This window comes from Scleropages formosus, chromosome 3 (assembly GCF_900964775.1).
Source record: "Scleropages formosus chromosome 3, fSclFor1.1, whole genome shotgun sequence".
NCBI classification, from domain to species: domain Eukaryota; kingdom Metazoa; phylum Chordata; class Actinopteri; order Osteoglossiformes; family Osteoglossidae; genus Scleropages; species Scleropages formosus.
Window position 1 is genome coordinate 35,599,986 of NC_041808.1, and position 14,779 is coordinate 35,614,764.

The window sequence follows — 14,779 nt, forward strand, 5'->3', positions numbered from 1 at the left end:
TATTGAAACCTGAACTTTAATCTACTATATAGTCATATACACATACCTTACAGACCTTCTGTTGTCAATTTCTGCAATTGCTTCTCAATGACTTGTCTGAAGGCACTGATATTTTTTTACACTTGGGAGATGACTATATATGCAGAGTAAGACAGATAATTGCAGATTTTATTGAGTACAGGTGAGCACTAGAACTGACGACAACAGCCATGAAGTTGGATGGAAGTAGAAATTTGACTGCCAGAGTAGGTGCCAGTGTTTCTATAATTGCTCTCCAACTCATGTACTTTACAAACTGAGATTGAGAGTTAGTTCATTATTAGAAATTTTGTCATTTGAATGTGATATGCAGAGGGCAAAGTGTTCATTTGCAGTCTAGACAATTCTGCAGGGAGAGACTGCCCAAGACTGTCAGGGAAGGGCTGTACCTGATAGTGTACTCACTTGCATGTTATATTACTTATACTGTTTATATCTCAAAAAAAAACTACTGGGAATGTGATTAGGAATTGGTGATATTCTGGCAAAGTTTTATGCAGCTACTTGTGTGATGAACATTGGTGCATATGGTAAAGCAAACAAACTAACTGTACTTAAGAGTCACATATCTGCAGCTATGTCTCTTTCTCCAAGATAATGCACAGTGTATTTTCTACGAGATGTATGTCACTTTGGAGAAAAGAATCTTCTAAATCAGTGGTTCTCAACCTTTTGGAACTAAAGCCCCCCCCCAACCTCTCCTATTATGTGACAACCCCCCCCCCCCCCCCCCCCCCCATGACTAGATAGATAGATAGATCTTTTTTTTTTTAGATTTTTTGTACTTTTTTTTACCTTTTTAACTTTTATGTTTTTTTTTTCTTTTAAAACTATATAAAGGACAATAGTGGAATACGCCCTTAATTTATCAAAAATGTTTTTGAACAATATAGAATTATTTTGTAACATTACGTGTAATGTAATGTGATATGCAAACTGGGACGTAGGGTGCGTTTCGCTAGCCATGCCATTATAAATTAGTGGGAAACCTGCGCTTGCTTCTTTTTACAAAGAAGTACAATGCGCGGTTCAATGTTGGACAGCGCAAGCCTGAGGTCATCCTCCACCTGCAGGCGATTTCGGTATTTTGTTTTCAACACAGTCAATTTGAAAACCCAGCCTCACACAAATAAGTTGAGGCAAATGGAAGCAGCAATTTAACTGCAGCGTCAGACAACTGAGGATATTCAGTCATCACAGTCAACCAAAACGAAGGCAGAGAGCAAGAGCTATAGACTTTTTAGCTGGAGGTGCTGACGACGGACCATCGCCACAAATCCTTTTAGCACGTGTGATGAACTTATCCATACCAACTTATCACCATGGGTTAGTTTGACTGGTATCTCTGACGTTCTGACTCGTGTCTACACTGCCAGCTATACATAAAAGGCGGGCTCAAGCTCCACCTCTCCAACTCAGAAAGAAAATGCGGAGGGAGAAGGAATGCGTTTTTAAAATATTTTTAATTATGAAGGGGGGTGCGGTGGCGCAGTGGGTTGGACCACAGTCCTGCTCTCCGGTGGGTCTGGGGTTCGAGTCCCGCTTGGGGTGCCTTGCGACGGACTGGCGTCCCGTCCTGGGTGTGTCCCCTCCCCTTCCGGCCTTACGCCCTGTGTTACCGGGTTGGCTCCGGTTCCCCGTGACCCCATATGGGACAAGCGGTTCTGAAAATGTGTGTGATTATTTTTAAATATTTTTTAAATTATATTTTTTAAATAATGAAGAGATTTTTACATATATTTTTATAGGTTTTTCATTTTTATGCACATTACAGTTGAAAAGCAATAAAATACACTGAGTACCCAAATAATGACCTGTCTCTGTGCTTTTTTTCTTCGAAACAATATGCACCCCCCCCCCGATCTCTCCATGCTCCCCGGCTGAGAACCAATGTTTTTTTTTTTTTTTTTTTCCTCCCAGAACCGCTTGCCCCATACAGGGTTACAGGGAACCGGAGCCTACCTGGTAACACAGGGCGTAAGGCCGGAGGGGGAGGGGACACACCCAGGACGGGACGCCAGTCCGTCACAAGGCACCCCAAGCGGGACTCGAACTCCAGACCCACCAGAAAGCAGGACTGTGGTCCAACCCACTGCGCCACAACACCCCAAGAACCAATGTTCTAAATGAATAAATCTAATGTGAATGTAATAGTACTTAATTATTTTTATTATTACTCTTTATGAAGGGGGTGCAGTGGCGCAGTGGGTTGGGCCACAGTCCTGCTTTCCGGTGGGTCTGGGGTTCGAGTCCCGCTTGGGGTGCCTTGCGGCGGACTGGCATCCCGTCCTAGGTGTGTCCCCTTCCCCTCCGGCCTTACGCCCTGTGTTACCGGGTAGGCTCCGGTTCCCCGCCACCCCGTATGGGACAAGCGGTTCTGAAAATGTGTGTGTGTGTGTATTACTCTTCATTATTTATTCCTTTTATCTTGTTCTGTAATTTTCATTATATTATTCATTATTTAATTTATTAGATCTCAGTAGGAGGTTGCGCCTTTAGTTATAGAGCACATAAACTGTTGAATACTTTGCCAGTTACTGTCAGAAATGCCCTGTCTGTTTCTGTCTTCAAATGCAGACTAAAGACTTACATGTTCACTCAGGCATTCCACCTCAAAATGTAATTCAATATGCCTGTATTTGTTTTTATAACCTTTATATAAATGCATATTACATTGACTTGTTTAATTACAAATTATTAATTCTGTTCTTTCTTCTGAGCATCGCCTTGCTACATAAGACTTCAGGAGGCCGGCCGGTGGTGACAGACGAATCCCATGCTGACTGAAGACAATGACCAACTGCCATGATGGACGAGACGTACCATGCTGAGCTGGGGATTCAAGATACCATATAGCAAAAATATCATTATTACTTGTTAATTGGCTTAGAATTGTTAGTTAATCTAGAATGCCCAGGAGGGGTAGACAACCACTGGCCCTTGGACCCCCAGAGGTTTTTTCTCCCTCGATTTTCAGTTGAGAGTTTTTGTTCATTTCCTCCGTGGCCAGTAGGCATACTTATAGCTTTATGAAAGTACTATATTATGGTAGTCATTACTCAGCTGTTTTCTTTGTTTCTTATCTGATGTATTTGTTTTTCTTGCCTTATGCCTGTGTTAAAGCGCTCTGTGTCACTGCATGAGAAGAGTGCTCTATAAAAATAAATTGAATTGAATTATTATATTATCCCATGTCATCTTTTGTGTGCTTTTAATTGTACACGTACTGTATTACCATGACACTGCACATAGAAAGTTCTGGAATACAGTGTGACATTTTATAGAATAGTGATAAACCATTTTTCAGTTTTATTGTGCCTCATCACTGACTCCAAAGAAGCACAAATTGTCTGGAAAAAGATGTCAGCATACATCAGACAGATTCCTTTGATAACTAAGCCGGTAAATATCCCAGGGAAAGGGGTTTTTCAATGCCTTTACATAAGCATGCAAAGTTCACACAGACTGAGCAGGGATCTAACCCACGTCGTCTCGCACCACCCAGGCGCTGTGAGATAGATAAAGAGTAAAGAATAAAGAAATAAAGAATGAAGACAGATTCTCCCTCTGGTGAGCTGGAGTGTTAGTCTGAGTCAGAATTATTTTCTTTTTGGTCATGTACCACACATCACACTAATACCCAATACAAGCATAACAATATCATATAAAAGCACAGTTATAAAATGATATATGAAAATGATCTGAGGAAGGAGAATGAAAGTATCAAGGTACAAAGAGGTAAGGTGAGTGATAGAGAGGCAGCACTTCGCTGATGGACTCAAAAGTGGTAAATGTAGAAGTCAGAAGATCATCTACAGCAATGGTGTTAATCTTGTTAAATGCAGAGCCATACAGGCTCCATGGTGGCTACTGCAGGATGCTTTTGTATAAAAACAGACAATGACTAGTACCATGGGTAACCAATATTCATAGCTTTTGTACATTATTAAGGGTACATCCACCAATGCGCCGACAGTGCTCTACAGTCATTCAGTGTCTGGCACCCATGCCTGTTGTCTGGCAAGTCTCAGAGTAGTATTCAAAGGAGTGTTACTGAGTTGAGAACAATACTTTCACTTATTCATAACAGAAAAGAGCTATTTACAGGTGTTCATTGTTCTCAGCATTCACATAATTCTTGCAGCAAAAGCCACCAACCAGGGGTATTTTGAACCTATGCACCCGGCGCTACAGAGCACTGAACACCAGGACAGCCAGGCACAAGAAAAGTTTCTTTCCTCAGGCCATCTACCTCATGAACAGCTAAATCCCCCCTAGAGACTAAACCAGTGCAATACACAATGCTATTTATATTTATATCTATTTATCACATCATATCTCTTACTCAGGGGGCGCGGTGGCGCAGTGGGTTGGACCGGGTCCTGCTCTCCGGTGGGTCTGGGATCAAATTTGAGACCCTGGTTATGGCCTACAAATGCATCAATAGAACTGCTCCCAGCTATCTACAAGACCTGATCATTTGCTACACGCCAACCACACTGCTACGCTCTTTCACATCTGCCCACTTGGTGGTCCCACACACTAAAGGTAAAGCATGGAGGTTCTCAGTTCTGGCTCTGTTGTGGTGGAACGACCTTCCCTTCTCGTTCAGAACTGCTGAATCTCTGTCCATATTTAAAAAGGGTCTGAAACTCACCTCTTCCAGAGTCACTTTGCCCATGATCTCTTAAGTTCAGCCAAGGTATAAATGTTCACGATCATGCTCGGATCAGTCCTTTATAGAGCCACTCTTGCAATGTTACGCAAACATTTATATGTATCTCAAAAAAAAAATTCCAGGAAGGTCACTAGGAATCAGCGATATTCTGGTTAAGTTTTATGCAGGTACTTGTGTGACAAATGTTGGTGCATATGGCTAAGGAAACAAACTAACTGTCCTTACGAGTCATGTCTCTTTCTCCTAAGGTAATGTACAAATTACCTCTCTCAACCAGTGTTCCACAGGGCCCGGTACTGGGTCCTCTTCTCTTCTCAATCTACACCTCCTCACTCAGGCTGGTCATAGCCTCCCATGGATTCGAATACCACTGCTATGTTGACGATACCAGCTCCTCATCTCCTTTCCACCTGGAGCATCACATATTTATGCATGCATTGCTGCCCTCCAGTCAGACATCTCTACATGGATGTCTGATCACCTCCTCCAACTCAACCTCTCCAACACAGAAATTCTTCACCTCCCACCTGGCCTGTCCTCCTGTCACGATCTATCAACCAAACTGGACAACTCACTCACCTTGCCTACCTCCTTGGCAAAGAGTCTGGGAATAACGATTGACGTGAGTTTTTCTTTCTCTCAGCACATCGAAGCCACAACCCGGTCCTGCAGATACAACCTGCATAATATCCACAGGATCTGTCCTTACTTCACAACTGATTCTGCCCAACTACTTGTCCAGGCCATGGTGACATCCTGTCTGGACTACTGCAGCTCTCTCTTGTGCAGCCTTCCCACTACTTCCATCAAACCTCTGCAGCTAATACAGAATGCTGCTCCACGAGTTGTGTTTGACTTCCCAAAGCGTGCCCATGTATCTCCTCTGCTTGTTTTTCTGCACTGGCTTCCTATAGCTTCCCGGATCAAACTTAAGACACTGGATACTGCCTAAAATGCATCAATAGAACTGCTCCTAGCTCTTTACAAGACTTGATCAACCACTACATCCCAACTAGACCGCTTCGCTCATCTACTTCTGCTCGTTTGGTGGACCTGCGCACGAAAGGTAAGGCACAAAGGTTCTCGGTTCTAGCTCCGTTGTGGTGGAGCGACCTCCCCCTCTCACTCAGAACTGCTGAAACTCTGTCTACATTCAAGAAGGGTCTGAAAACTCACCTTTTATGGACTCACTTCACCCATGATCTCTCAAGTGTATCTAGCAGTGTAAGTCACCTTGGTGAATAAGGTGTGTGGGCTAGTAACACTACATAGTATGCACTGTAAGTCGCTTTGGAGAAAAGCGTCTGCTAAGTGAATAAATGTAAATGTAGCTGATGGTTCATGGTACCCTGGCTGAGACTAGCAAATCCTTGATATTTATCTGGACATACAACATCTGCAGTCATTAACATGCACTTCTCTCTTACTTCTCCATCACAAAAGGGTTCTAATGCCAACATTTGTCATGAACTGTCAGTTTACCTCAACTGCCCTTCATTCACAAGTAAAATGCTGATTCCCTGTGTAAATCAGGAATTTGGTGGTATGATGGTATAATAGCTGGATTTACTTACTGTATAACTTCACCCAGGCAGATTCAATCATTGATTTTGTGATTTTTGCTCTTAGTGCCCTATTAGTGCTACTCCATGTAGTGCATAATTACGGCAGTTATTCACAGCCAAACACCCACTCAGTTATTATGTGGGCTCTGTAAATAGTTTGTTGCTGTATGCTTGACACCCCTGATCTACAACTTGCTCTTTTTCTGTTGGCTGCTTTTCCAGCTTCCTTCACTCTTTTGAAAAACTTAGTGATGTTTCAATAGCTAGCCTTTTTTTTTGTAAATTACTTCATAGCACTAAAGGCCCTCACTTTAGTACGTTTTCATAGGGATAATACTCAAGGCAATGCCTACTATTAGCTATCGCTGTGACTTGGCACATTGGAGGAATCTTTGGTGTGGAGTTTGAATAGCAGTTGGTATGCTTGCCATATTTTTCTAAAAAAAATTAATACTATACACTTCTCAAAGAAGCTTTATTTCCAGAAGCTCACAAGTCAAGGAACAACTGTATTTATTGTAGCAACTGTAGACCCTGAAGCACACTATTTTGCAGCAAAGGCCAATAGCATCTGTCAGACCAGTAGAATAAGAGAAATATTCTGGGCAAGGTAGGTAGGCTGGCAGAGTTATGGGGGAAAGGGATGAAACAATACCTCCTGTTCAGCATCCTGAAGGAGTCAAAAGCAGATTTTAAAACTATAACACTCACTGGTTTCCAAGAAAACTAACTTGTAAAACTTGGACCCACATTGCTGCATAGTTCAAAAGTGGTGGGCTTCTTGGTTAAACTGCTTATACGTTACATTAAAAGCAGCTAAGCATCCTCTGACACAAGACAAGTTTTCAATGTGACAGTAAGTTTTTTCCATACAGTAACCACACGGACGCTATTCAAATTAGGACAATATATCATGCAAAGTAAACGCAAATAAACTTTGACTAGGAGGAAAACATGAAACCCTGCAATGCTGCTTTCACAAAGGATAATATTCTTAAACTACAAGGCCTGCTCTAACTGCTACTAGAGCCGCTTTGTTTTCCCCTATCATAACACCCCCGCTCCACCCCATAACTGAGCACAAGTGAACAACTAAACACTGTCCTCTTTATTTCCGGTAGGGAAACTTTCCTGCGCATGCGCACTTGACGCTGCTCGCTCCCGCTCCTTAATGCGCATGCGCTCTCTCACTTCCTGGATGCCTTAACAGCCCGGAGCCGAAGGCTATCGGAGTGAATTCGTGTCGACTGTCCAGAGTCCGCGAATTCAGATCCGCCTGAACCGCATACGAGCCCTGAACGGAGGACGCCACATTCAAGGTTTATCGCCGCAGGTGAATGGAGCGGCGCAGACAGAGGCGAGCTGTGGTAGAGGCCTTGCTTCGTTCGTTCTCTGTCGTCCGTGCCCGGCCTCAGTTGTGCGGCACAGTCTTTCTGGCCGCGGATGCCGTGCGTGCGCGAGGCGCGTTGCTCGGTCAGTCGCTGGCGTATCGATCGGAGGTGCTACGTCGCTACGACGCGACGCTGCCTGGGATAGGGCCTCGTGTGACTGTCTAGTTCTAGTTGCACTGCCGTCCCGAAAACCGGTTGGGCCGCCTAGTTTCTGTAGTGTAGTAAAAGTAGATCTGCTGCTCACTTCCGCCTGTTGTTGTGGGAGATCGAATGAAGTTCCTGCCAGGAGTCCTGGCTTATTTATTTTCATTCATTCATCAGCTGAGCTCACAGTGATAAGTCACTGTGTTAGATTAACTTTACAGCGATTCACCCAAGTTGGGGCAGCTGGCAGTGACTTAATATGGATTTGTTGGTGCAGCAGTTTGTAAACCTAACTCATAATACAGTTAGTGCCAAGTTGGAATGCTCATCGCAATGCTTTGTTTGTCATACCTTTTTAAATGTACAGCTGAAGGAAATCTTAAAAAAGACTTGGCCATGTCTCTACATCAGTTCCTTTTGGAGCCCATCACCTGTCATGCTTGGAACCGTGACAGAACTCGTAAGTAAAACAGGACTGCTTCCACTAATCTTGCATCATTTTGGAGTCTGCCATTGTTTCTTTTTAGGGTTCGGTAGGATTACATATTTATTTGTTATTTCTTATCCAGAAATAGCCATAAGTCCCAACAATCATGAAGTCCATATCTACAAGAAGAATGGCAACCAATGGGTGAAAACCCATGAATTGAAGGAGCACAATGGACACATCACAGGTACCAATTATATTATATTGTTACAATAATATCAAGTAAGGTAATACTTGGAATTCAGGGCTAGGATACATTTACATTTATTTATTTAGCAGATGCTTTTCTCCAAAGCGACTCCCAGTGAACACTATGTAGTGTTATCAGTTCACACACCTTATTCACCAAGGTGACTTGCACTGCTAGATGCACTACTTGCAATGGGTCACTCATCCATACAACAGTGGAACACATTCTCTCTCACTCACACTATGGGTGAACCTGAACAGCATGTCTTTGGACTGTGGGAGGAAACCCATGCAGACATGGGGAGAACATGCAAACTCCGCACAGCCTGAGCAGGGATCGAACCCATGTCCTCTCGCACCACCCAGACACTGTGAGGCAGCAGCGCTACTCGCTGTGCCACCATGCCGCAAAGGACATTTAACTTGTCCTTTTAGATGTTCTGTATTTGCATGATCAAACCATTTGGCCTTTTGCATATGCTGCACTGTAGTTTTGTGCTATGTCAGCTTTTTGGATGGGAAGAAGTGTATGCTGTAGGTGCTTACTGTCACACCTGTTCTTGATGTAATGTTTAATTTGTTGTGTCAAGTCACCTCATTACATGAATTCCCATTGTGAAGGGGTCAAATTTCCATTATTTAAGGAAAAGAGAATGGTTGTTTCCTGGATGGAAAACTCTCACTCGTTCACCATAGTGACTTGCCCAAGTTTGCTGTGCTGTGTAAAATTACTGACAAACTTTTCATCCCTGTTTGTGCTGAAGTAGCCTTGAGCACTTGGAATTTTTACAATCTGTTGTAAAAATTTCCCTCCTGTATAAATGGGTATATCATTGTAAGGACATTAATATTAAAAGTTGCTTTGAAGAAGCGTTATCTAGTTTAATTTAAAAAATGGTAATGGCAATAATATGGTTTCTTATCAGGTGATATATTTAACAAATCACAGCTATAATTTGGTGAGACTTTCTGTGATAGGGAATGGGAAGTGTATACCTAATACTTGGTTTTGTTGGCAGTGAAAGGAATGCCACTTGTGGAAATAAAATTATGTAACTGGGAAGAAATGCCTTAATAATGAAAAATAAAGCTGCTGTGTTAAGTTTATCATTTTCATATGTTGTAGAGAGTTTCTGTCATGCAGGGTTCTGTTGTATGATGTGTGGCCAGTTGTGGGGTGGAAGCAGCCACATGGGTGGGATTTAAAGCACCGGACAGCAGGTTCGTCTAGTGAAAGAGGCTTGATTCCATAACAAAAAAGCCAAAAAGAACAAGCCGAGATGAGAGCGTAGCCCTTTTCAACTGGAAGAGAAACAAGAACAAAGGAACACACCAGACTGAGCAAACAAAGCCATGCAGGGACCAACTCAGGCACTCACTGCCCAGAACCAGTCAGTCAACAGTCTTGAGACCAGCTGCTGCTAAAGTCCTTGTTAATGATTGTAAAAGTGGCAGCAGCTGGTTCTCCTCATTCTGTTAGTGCAGTGGGGAGCCCTTGGGAGATATACAGAGAAAATCTTAACCCTTTTTGTCTTTTTTCCCCCTCACATTTCATAGCATTTGTGCGAGGGTTAGGGTGATGTAAAATAATAAATGCATGAATATCAGAAACAAATCTGAGATCCCATTGTCTTTCTTCTTTGGTTTTTGCATTAATACTGCTTTTCAGGCATCGACTGGGCACCCAAAAGTGACCGTATCGTGACCTGCGGTGCTGACCGCAACGCCTACGTGTGGAGCCAGAAGGATGGGGTATGGAAACCCACCTTGGTCATCCTGCGGATCAACCGCGCCGCCACATTTGTGAAGTGGTCCCCCCTGGAGAACAAGTTTGCAGTGGGCAGTGGAGCCCGCCTCATTTCTGTCTGTTACTTTGAGTCTGAGAACGACTGGTGAGTTTCCACATGTACAGCTCAGTATTTCGGAGCACTTGTCTGACCATGAAATTCCTATCCTAGCACTGTGTAATAACTGCCTAATTGTCCAGAAATAGGAAAAGACGTCAGAATTTCTTTATTTTCCTGTCTTACTGTGACAATTTTTAAAGTATTTAAGTTTGGATAATTTTTAATAACATGAAATTGTTTCTTTATAATTGGTTAGGACATTGCCTTGTCATTTCTATGGAGTTTTTTTTCTCCCACCCCCCCCCCCCCCCCCCCCCCTTACTACTTTCAGGTTAAATAGCATAATTTCAGAGCAAACTTAACATGTTTCTGTAGGCCAATGTAGAACCTGCAGCTATAACGATGATTTTCTGCATGATTTTGTGATCTCTCTGTCCTGTTGGAATGATGATGTGCTAATAATTAGTGCAAATGTAATCCAGGCATGTCTGAAAGGGTGTGGAAATCATTCATATTCTTCCTCTCCATGTAGCAGCAAAATGTGTGTTTCCTTTCTTGATTTACAATCTCCGTTGCTTTTTGAAGGTGGGTTAGCAAGCACATCAAGAAGCCCATTCGCTCTACAGTCCTGAGCTTAGACTGGCATCCCAACAATGTTCTTCTGGCAGCTGGGTCCTGTGACTTCAAATGCAGGTAGGAGTGGTGAGGCACATACCACACATTGCTACACCAATCAAAACTGCTACGTGACCTGTATTCCCAGAAGCCTAGCCTGTAAGCGGTCATATTCAGAGCATGACCCAAGCTGAGGTTGTTGAAGAACTTGTGTTTTCTCCAAAGGGTGTTCTCGGCCTACATCAAAGAGGTGGACGAAAAGCCGGCGCCAACCCCATGGGGCTCCAAGATGCCTTTCGGCCAAGTTATGGCCGAGTTTGGGGGCGCCAGTGGCGGGGGCTGGGTGCACAGTGTCTGCTTCTCTGCCAGTGGAAACCGTCTGGCGTGGGTGGGCCACGACAGCACCGTGACAGTGGCTGACCCCACCCACGGGTCCATGTAAGTAACATGGCTTTTGTACATGGTCACCCTGTGTTTTTGCCTCATCAGCCCTGTGGTTAAAGCTCTTGGGGGTATATTCATTGAACACTGCAGTATTTTAATATAAATGTTAATGTTCCAGTGTGCTCTTGTGTATGTCTCAGTTAATTGATTGCCTTGACTGATGTGTGAACTTTAATGTTTTAGACCTTCTCAGCTGAAGACAGAGTTCCTTGCTCTTCTGAGTGTCCTATTCGTGTCGGAGAACAGCGTTGTGGCCGCAGTAAGATCCTCGCCATTTAAGCCTGTTGTAAGACAAGGTGTTTGCATTTGCATGGTGCAGCGTGGTCCTCTTTCTTTTGGATTAACTTGGACTGTAGACTTTCTACGTGTTTTTCAGAGTTTCTTTGTCATGTCCCTTAGTTCCTTTGCAGAGACCCATTAGATGTGCCTGATGTCTTGTCTTTAGCTGATATATTCCTGTTTTACACCCTATTTTATTCTTTTGTTAAATGGGTGTCTAATAATGAATGGTATACTTTCTTCAGGCTCTGTGGTGTGTCTTTCACTGAGCAAGAGCTATGAATCAAAAAAGGAACATTGTTCTTTGCCCTGACCCTCTCTTTAACTTCCTTTGTAATGCCACTGAGGAAGGGATCTTGTATTGCCTTAGGTGCCACTGGCACTGAGCTTCTCACAAAACCTTCTGTCTCACCCCCTCTCCCCCCACTCAATTTTTTTTTTGGTGCATCTACTGTGCATTTTGCCATACTGTTCTTCAGCTGTGAACTGCTTTCTCGTGCTATTTCTTCTGCTGTATCGTTTTTTTTAAAAAATTTCTTAATACTCAATCTCAGTGACTGCTTCCCTAATTTTGAGAATAATTTTTAGTTAATCACAGCTCTGCTGCTCAGAAGAAAATATATTCTCTCTTATCTAACCAAAAGTCAAAATTGTCAGAGAAGCCTGATATTATATGCAAGCACATTTTGGTCAGTTAATATATAATTTTTTGGTCTGGGTGCATGAAGAAATTAAATGAAATCCTCAGTTTTCCTTGTAGACAAAGTAAGTAACTGCTTGAAATATTGTTGGGAACAAAAGAGCCATTTGAACTCAGTTCAGTAAAGCTTCAGTAGAATTCTTTTAAATTTAAGAAATTCAAACTTTTAAAGGTATTTTTTTGGTTTTCTACCACATCCACTACAGGGTCATGACTGCTGCCCAATGCTATTTAACTATGATGACAATGGGACACTGACCTTCCTATCCAAGCTTGACATTCCAAAGCAAAGCATCCAACGCAATATCTCTGCTATGGAGCGCTTTCGTAACATGGACAAGAGGGCCACCACAGAGGACCGCAACAACGTCTTGGAGACGCTGCACCAGAACAGCATCACGTAAGCGGGCATCCTGCCACATGTGGGATATCTGTAAGGCACCGTGCTGATAGGAGAAATATATTGCTGTGTTGTTTTGGAAAAGAATCTGTCCCAGCCCTTGCTAAAGAGCTCTTTTTGTCTCCTTTATGAGTGGAGCCTTGCATGAAACAAATCCTAATGGTGATATGCAGTAGTTTTAGACTTTAGTGGAGTCTGCTTGTGGTACGATGGTACCTCTTGTTTCCACCCAAACTGTTCCTAGTTAATCAGTATGAATACATTCCCATGCAACAGGTTACATCTGCAAAGTATAATAGCAGGATGTTGTCAGTGGGATAAAATGTCTAATTATGATGTAGTGGCCTTCTCTTCCAAGCTGCTAGTGGCATGGAACCCAAAAGCTGTTTACATTTAATGCTATGCTTTTCAAAATTTGCACAGTAATTGAAGTCCCTGGGTTATAATATGGAAAAAATGGACAATTCCTTATTGAATTGGCACTAAAAAATGGAAGCAGTCTTCCGTTCATCACTTTCCTAGCATTAGGGAGTAACAATGTATGAATTCAGACTAATTGGTATTTTTGACATCTTATGATAAAGCAGTTTGTCAAAAATATTGAAAACAGGCTCTCCTGTTGGTTCAATGGGTTGCATGTTCTGTAACAGTTGACAACTGTATGCATTGTAAAGTAACTTCAGTTTTTAGAAGCACTGAGTTACAATTTGCTTTTTTGAATATAAAATTACATTTCCTTCCACAGCCAAGTATCAATATATGAAGGAGACAAAAGAGATTGTCGTAAATTCTGCACTACAGGAATAGATGGAGCAATGACCATATGGGATTTTAAGGTGAGCAGTATTTGCTGTTTTAATGCTACTTACATTTTGATTTGAACTGTAATTTTTTTTTATTTATTTAAATCTGGAAATGGCTTTCACAAAACCAAATCTGGAAGGGGCTGATGCAGTTTGAAAATGCTGTCTGTTTTTCTTTCTGCTTTCAGCTATAAATGCACTAATGTACTGTATTCTCCCACAGACCCTAGAGACTTCCATCCAAGGCCTTCGGATCATGTAAAGTGTCATAGTTAAGTAATGTGACTCTGGTCACAAATATGGATTCTGCCAAGGTGGCTGCTGTTCACTTCAGAAAGTCCAACAATGTTTAAAAAAAATACTAAAATTAAAAAAAGTTGAGGAAAAGCACTGAAGGCGCAAAACGTGTCATGTCATTACATCACTGTTTACTTACAGATCGTAAAAGGTGACCGAGAGGATTTGAGGATCTAAATTGAGCTGTGATTTTTTTTTTTTTTTTTTTTTTTTTTTTTTAAAGAAATTCTGCACCATACTTGGTACTACAGCAATTAATGATGCTACTCTGGAGGCATTCTAGGACAGTAATTTAAAAGAATGTTATGTAAATGGTCTGCAAAAAATAAAAGGAGTATGTGTTATCCTGCTGTTGTGCTTTTTTTTTTTGTTCTGTATGTTTGCATGGAAGAGACATTTATATTAACTGTGGATGAACTATGGATAAAGTAATATGAGAGATAATATGCATACAAAATTTAGAAATTTAGTTACAGGGTTGGATTTTTTTTTAGGAAGAACTATAACCAATGTGGGGTGCGGTGGCGCAGTGGGTTGGACCGCAGTCCTGCTCTCCCGTGGGTCTGGGGTTCGAGTCCCGCTTGGGGTGCCTTGCGATGGACTGGCGTCCCATCCTGGGTGTGTCCCCTCCCCCTCTGGCCTTACGCCCTGTGTTACCGGGTAGGCTCCGGTTCCCCGTGACCCCGTATGGGACAAGCAGTTCTGAAAATGTGTGTGTGTGTGTGTGTGTGTGTGTGTGTGTGTGTGTGTGTGTATAACCAATGTGTCAGTTTTGTTTGGAAATCATCCAAAAAATTGTTTCATTGACCACTTTGGATAATTAACCTAGTAGAAATTCTTAAAAGTGAGGGTTTTGTTTCAGTAGTGAATAAGTTTGTGAAGCCCTAGATTTGCCCTGGTC

The 14,779-nt window shown here is 42.4% G+C and overlaps 1 protein-coding gene across 3 annotated transcripts; it reads left to right on the top strand.

Moving 5' to 3' along the window:
* The first annotated feature begins 7,444 nt into the window (after positions 1-7,444).
* Positions 7,445-14,222, top strand: arpc1a (actin related protein 2/3 complex, subunit 1A). 3 transcript variants are annotated; one of them, XM_018732671.2, is made up of 10 exons: positions 7,445-7,649; positions 8,185-8,277; positions 8,387-8,491; positions 10,163-10,385; positions 10,926-11,033; positions 11,181-11,393; positions 11,583-11,658; positions 12,585-12,778; positions 13,524-13,614; positions 13,805-14,222. In XM_018732671.2, exons 2-10 carry the CDS (start codon positions 8,214-8,216, stop codon positions 13,841-13,843), a joined length of 1,113 nt encoding a protein of 370 aa, XP_018588187.1. In that variant the 5' UTR covers positions 7,445-7,649; positions 8,185-8,213; the 3' UTR covers positions 13,844-14,222. The 3 variants fall into 3 exon arrangements, with proteins under 3 accessions (XP_018588187.1, XP_018588189.1, XP_018588186.1); XM_018732673.2 differs by having other exon boundaries at positions 7,445-7,639; XM_018732670.2 differs by having other exon boundaries at positions 7,445-7,615.
* The last annotated feature ends 557 nt before the right edge of the window (positions 14,223-14,779 follow it).

Excerpts from the sequence above, each read along its gene's own strand:
- arpc1a (XM_018732671.2), top strand. The coding sequence starts at position 8,214 with ATGTCTCTACATCAGTTCCTTTTGGAGCCCATCACCTGTCATGCTTGG. Across the intron at positions 8,278-8,386 it reads TTGGAACCGTGACAGAACTC|AAATAGCCATAAGTCCCAAC; the intron begins GTAAGTAAAACA and ends TTTCTTATCCAG. Across the intron at positions 10,386-10,925 it reads TTTGAGTCTGAGAACGACTG|GTGGGTTAGCAAGCACATCA; the intron begins GTGAGTTTCCAC and ends TGCTTTTTGAAG.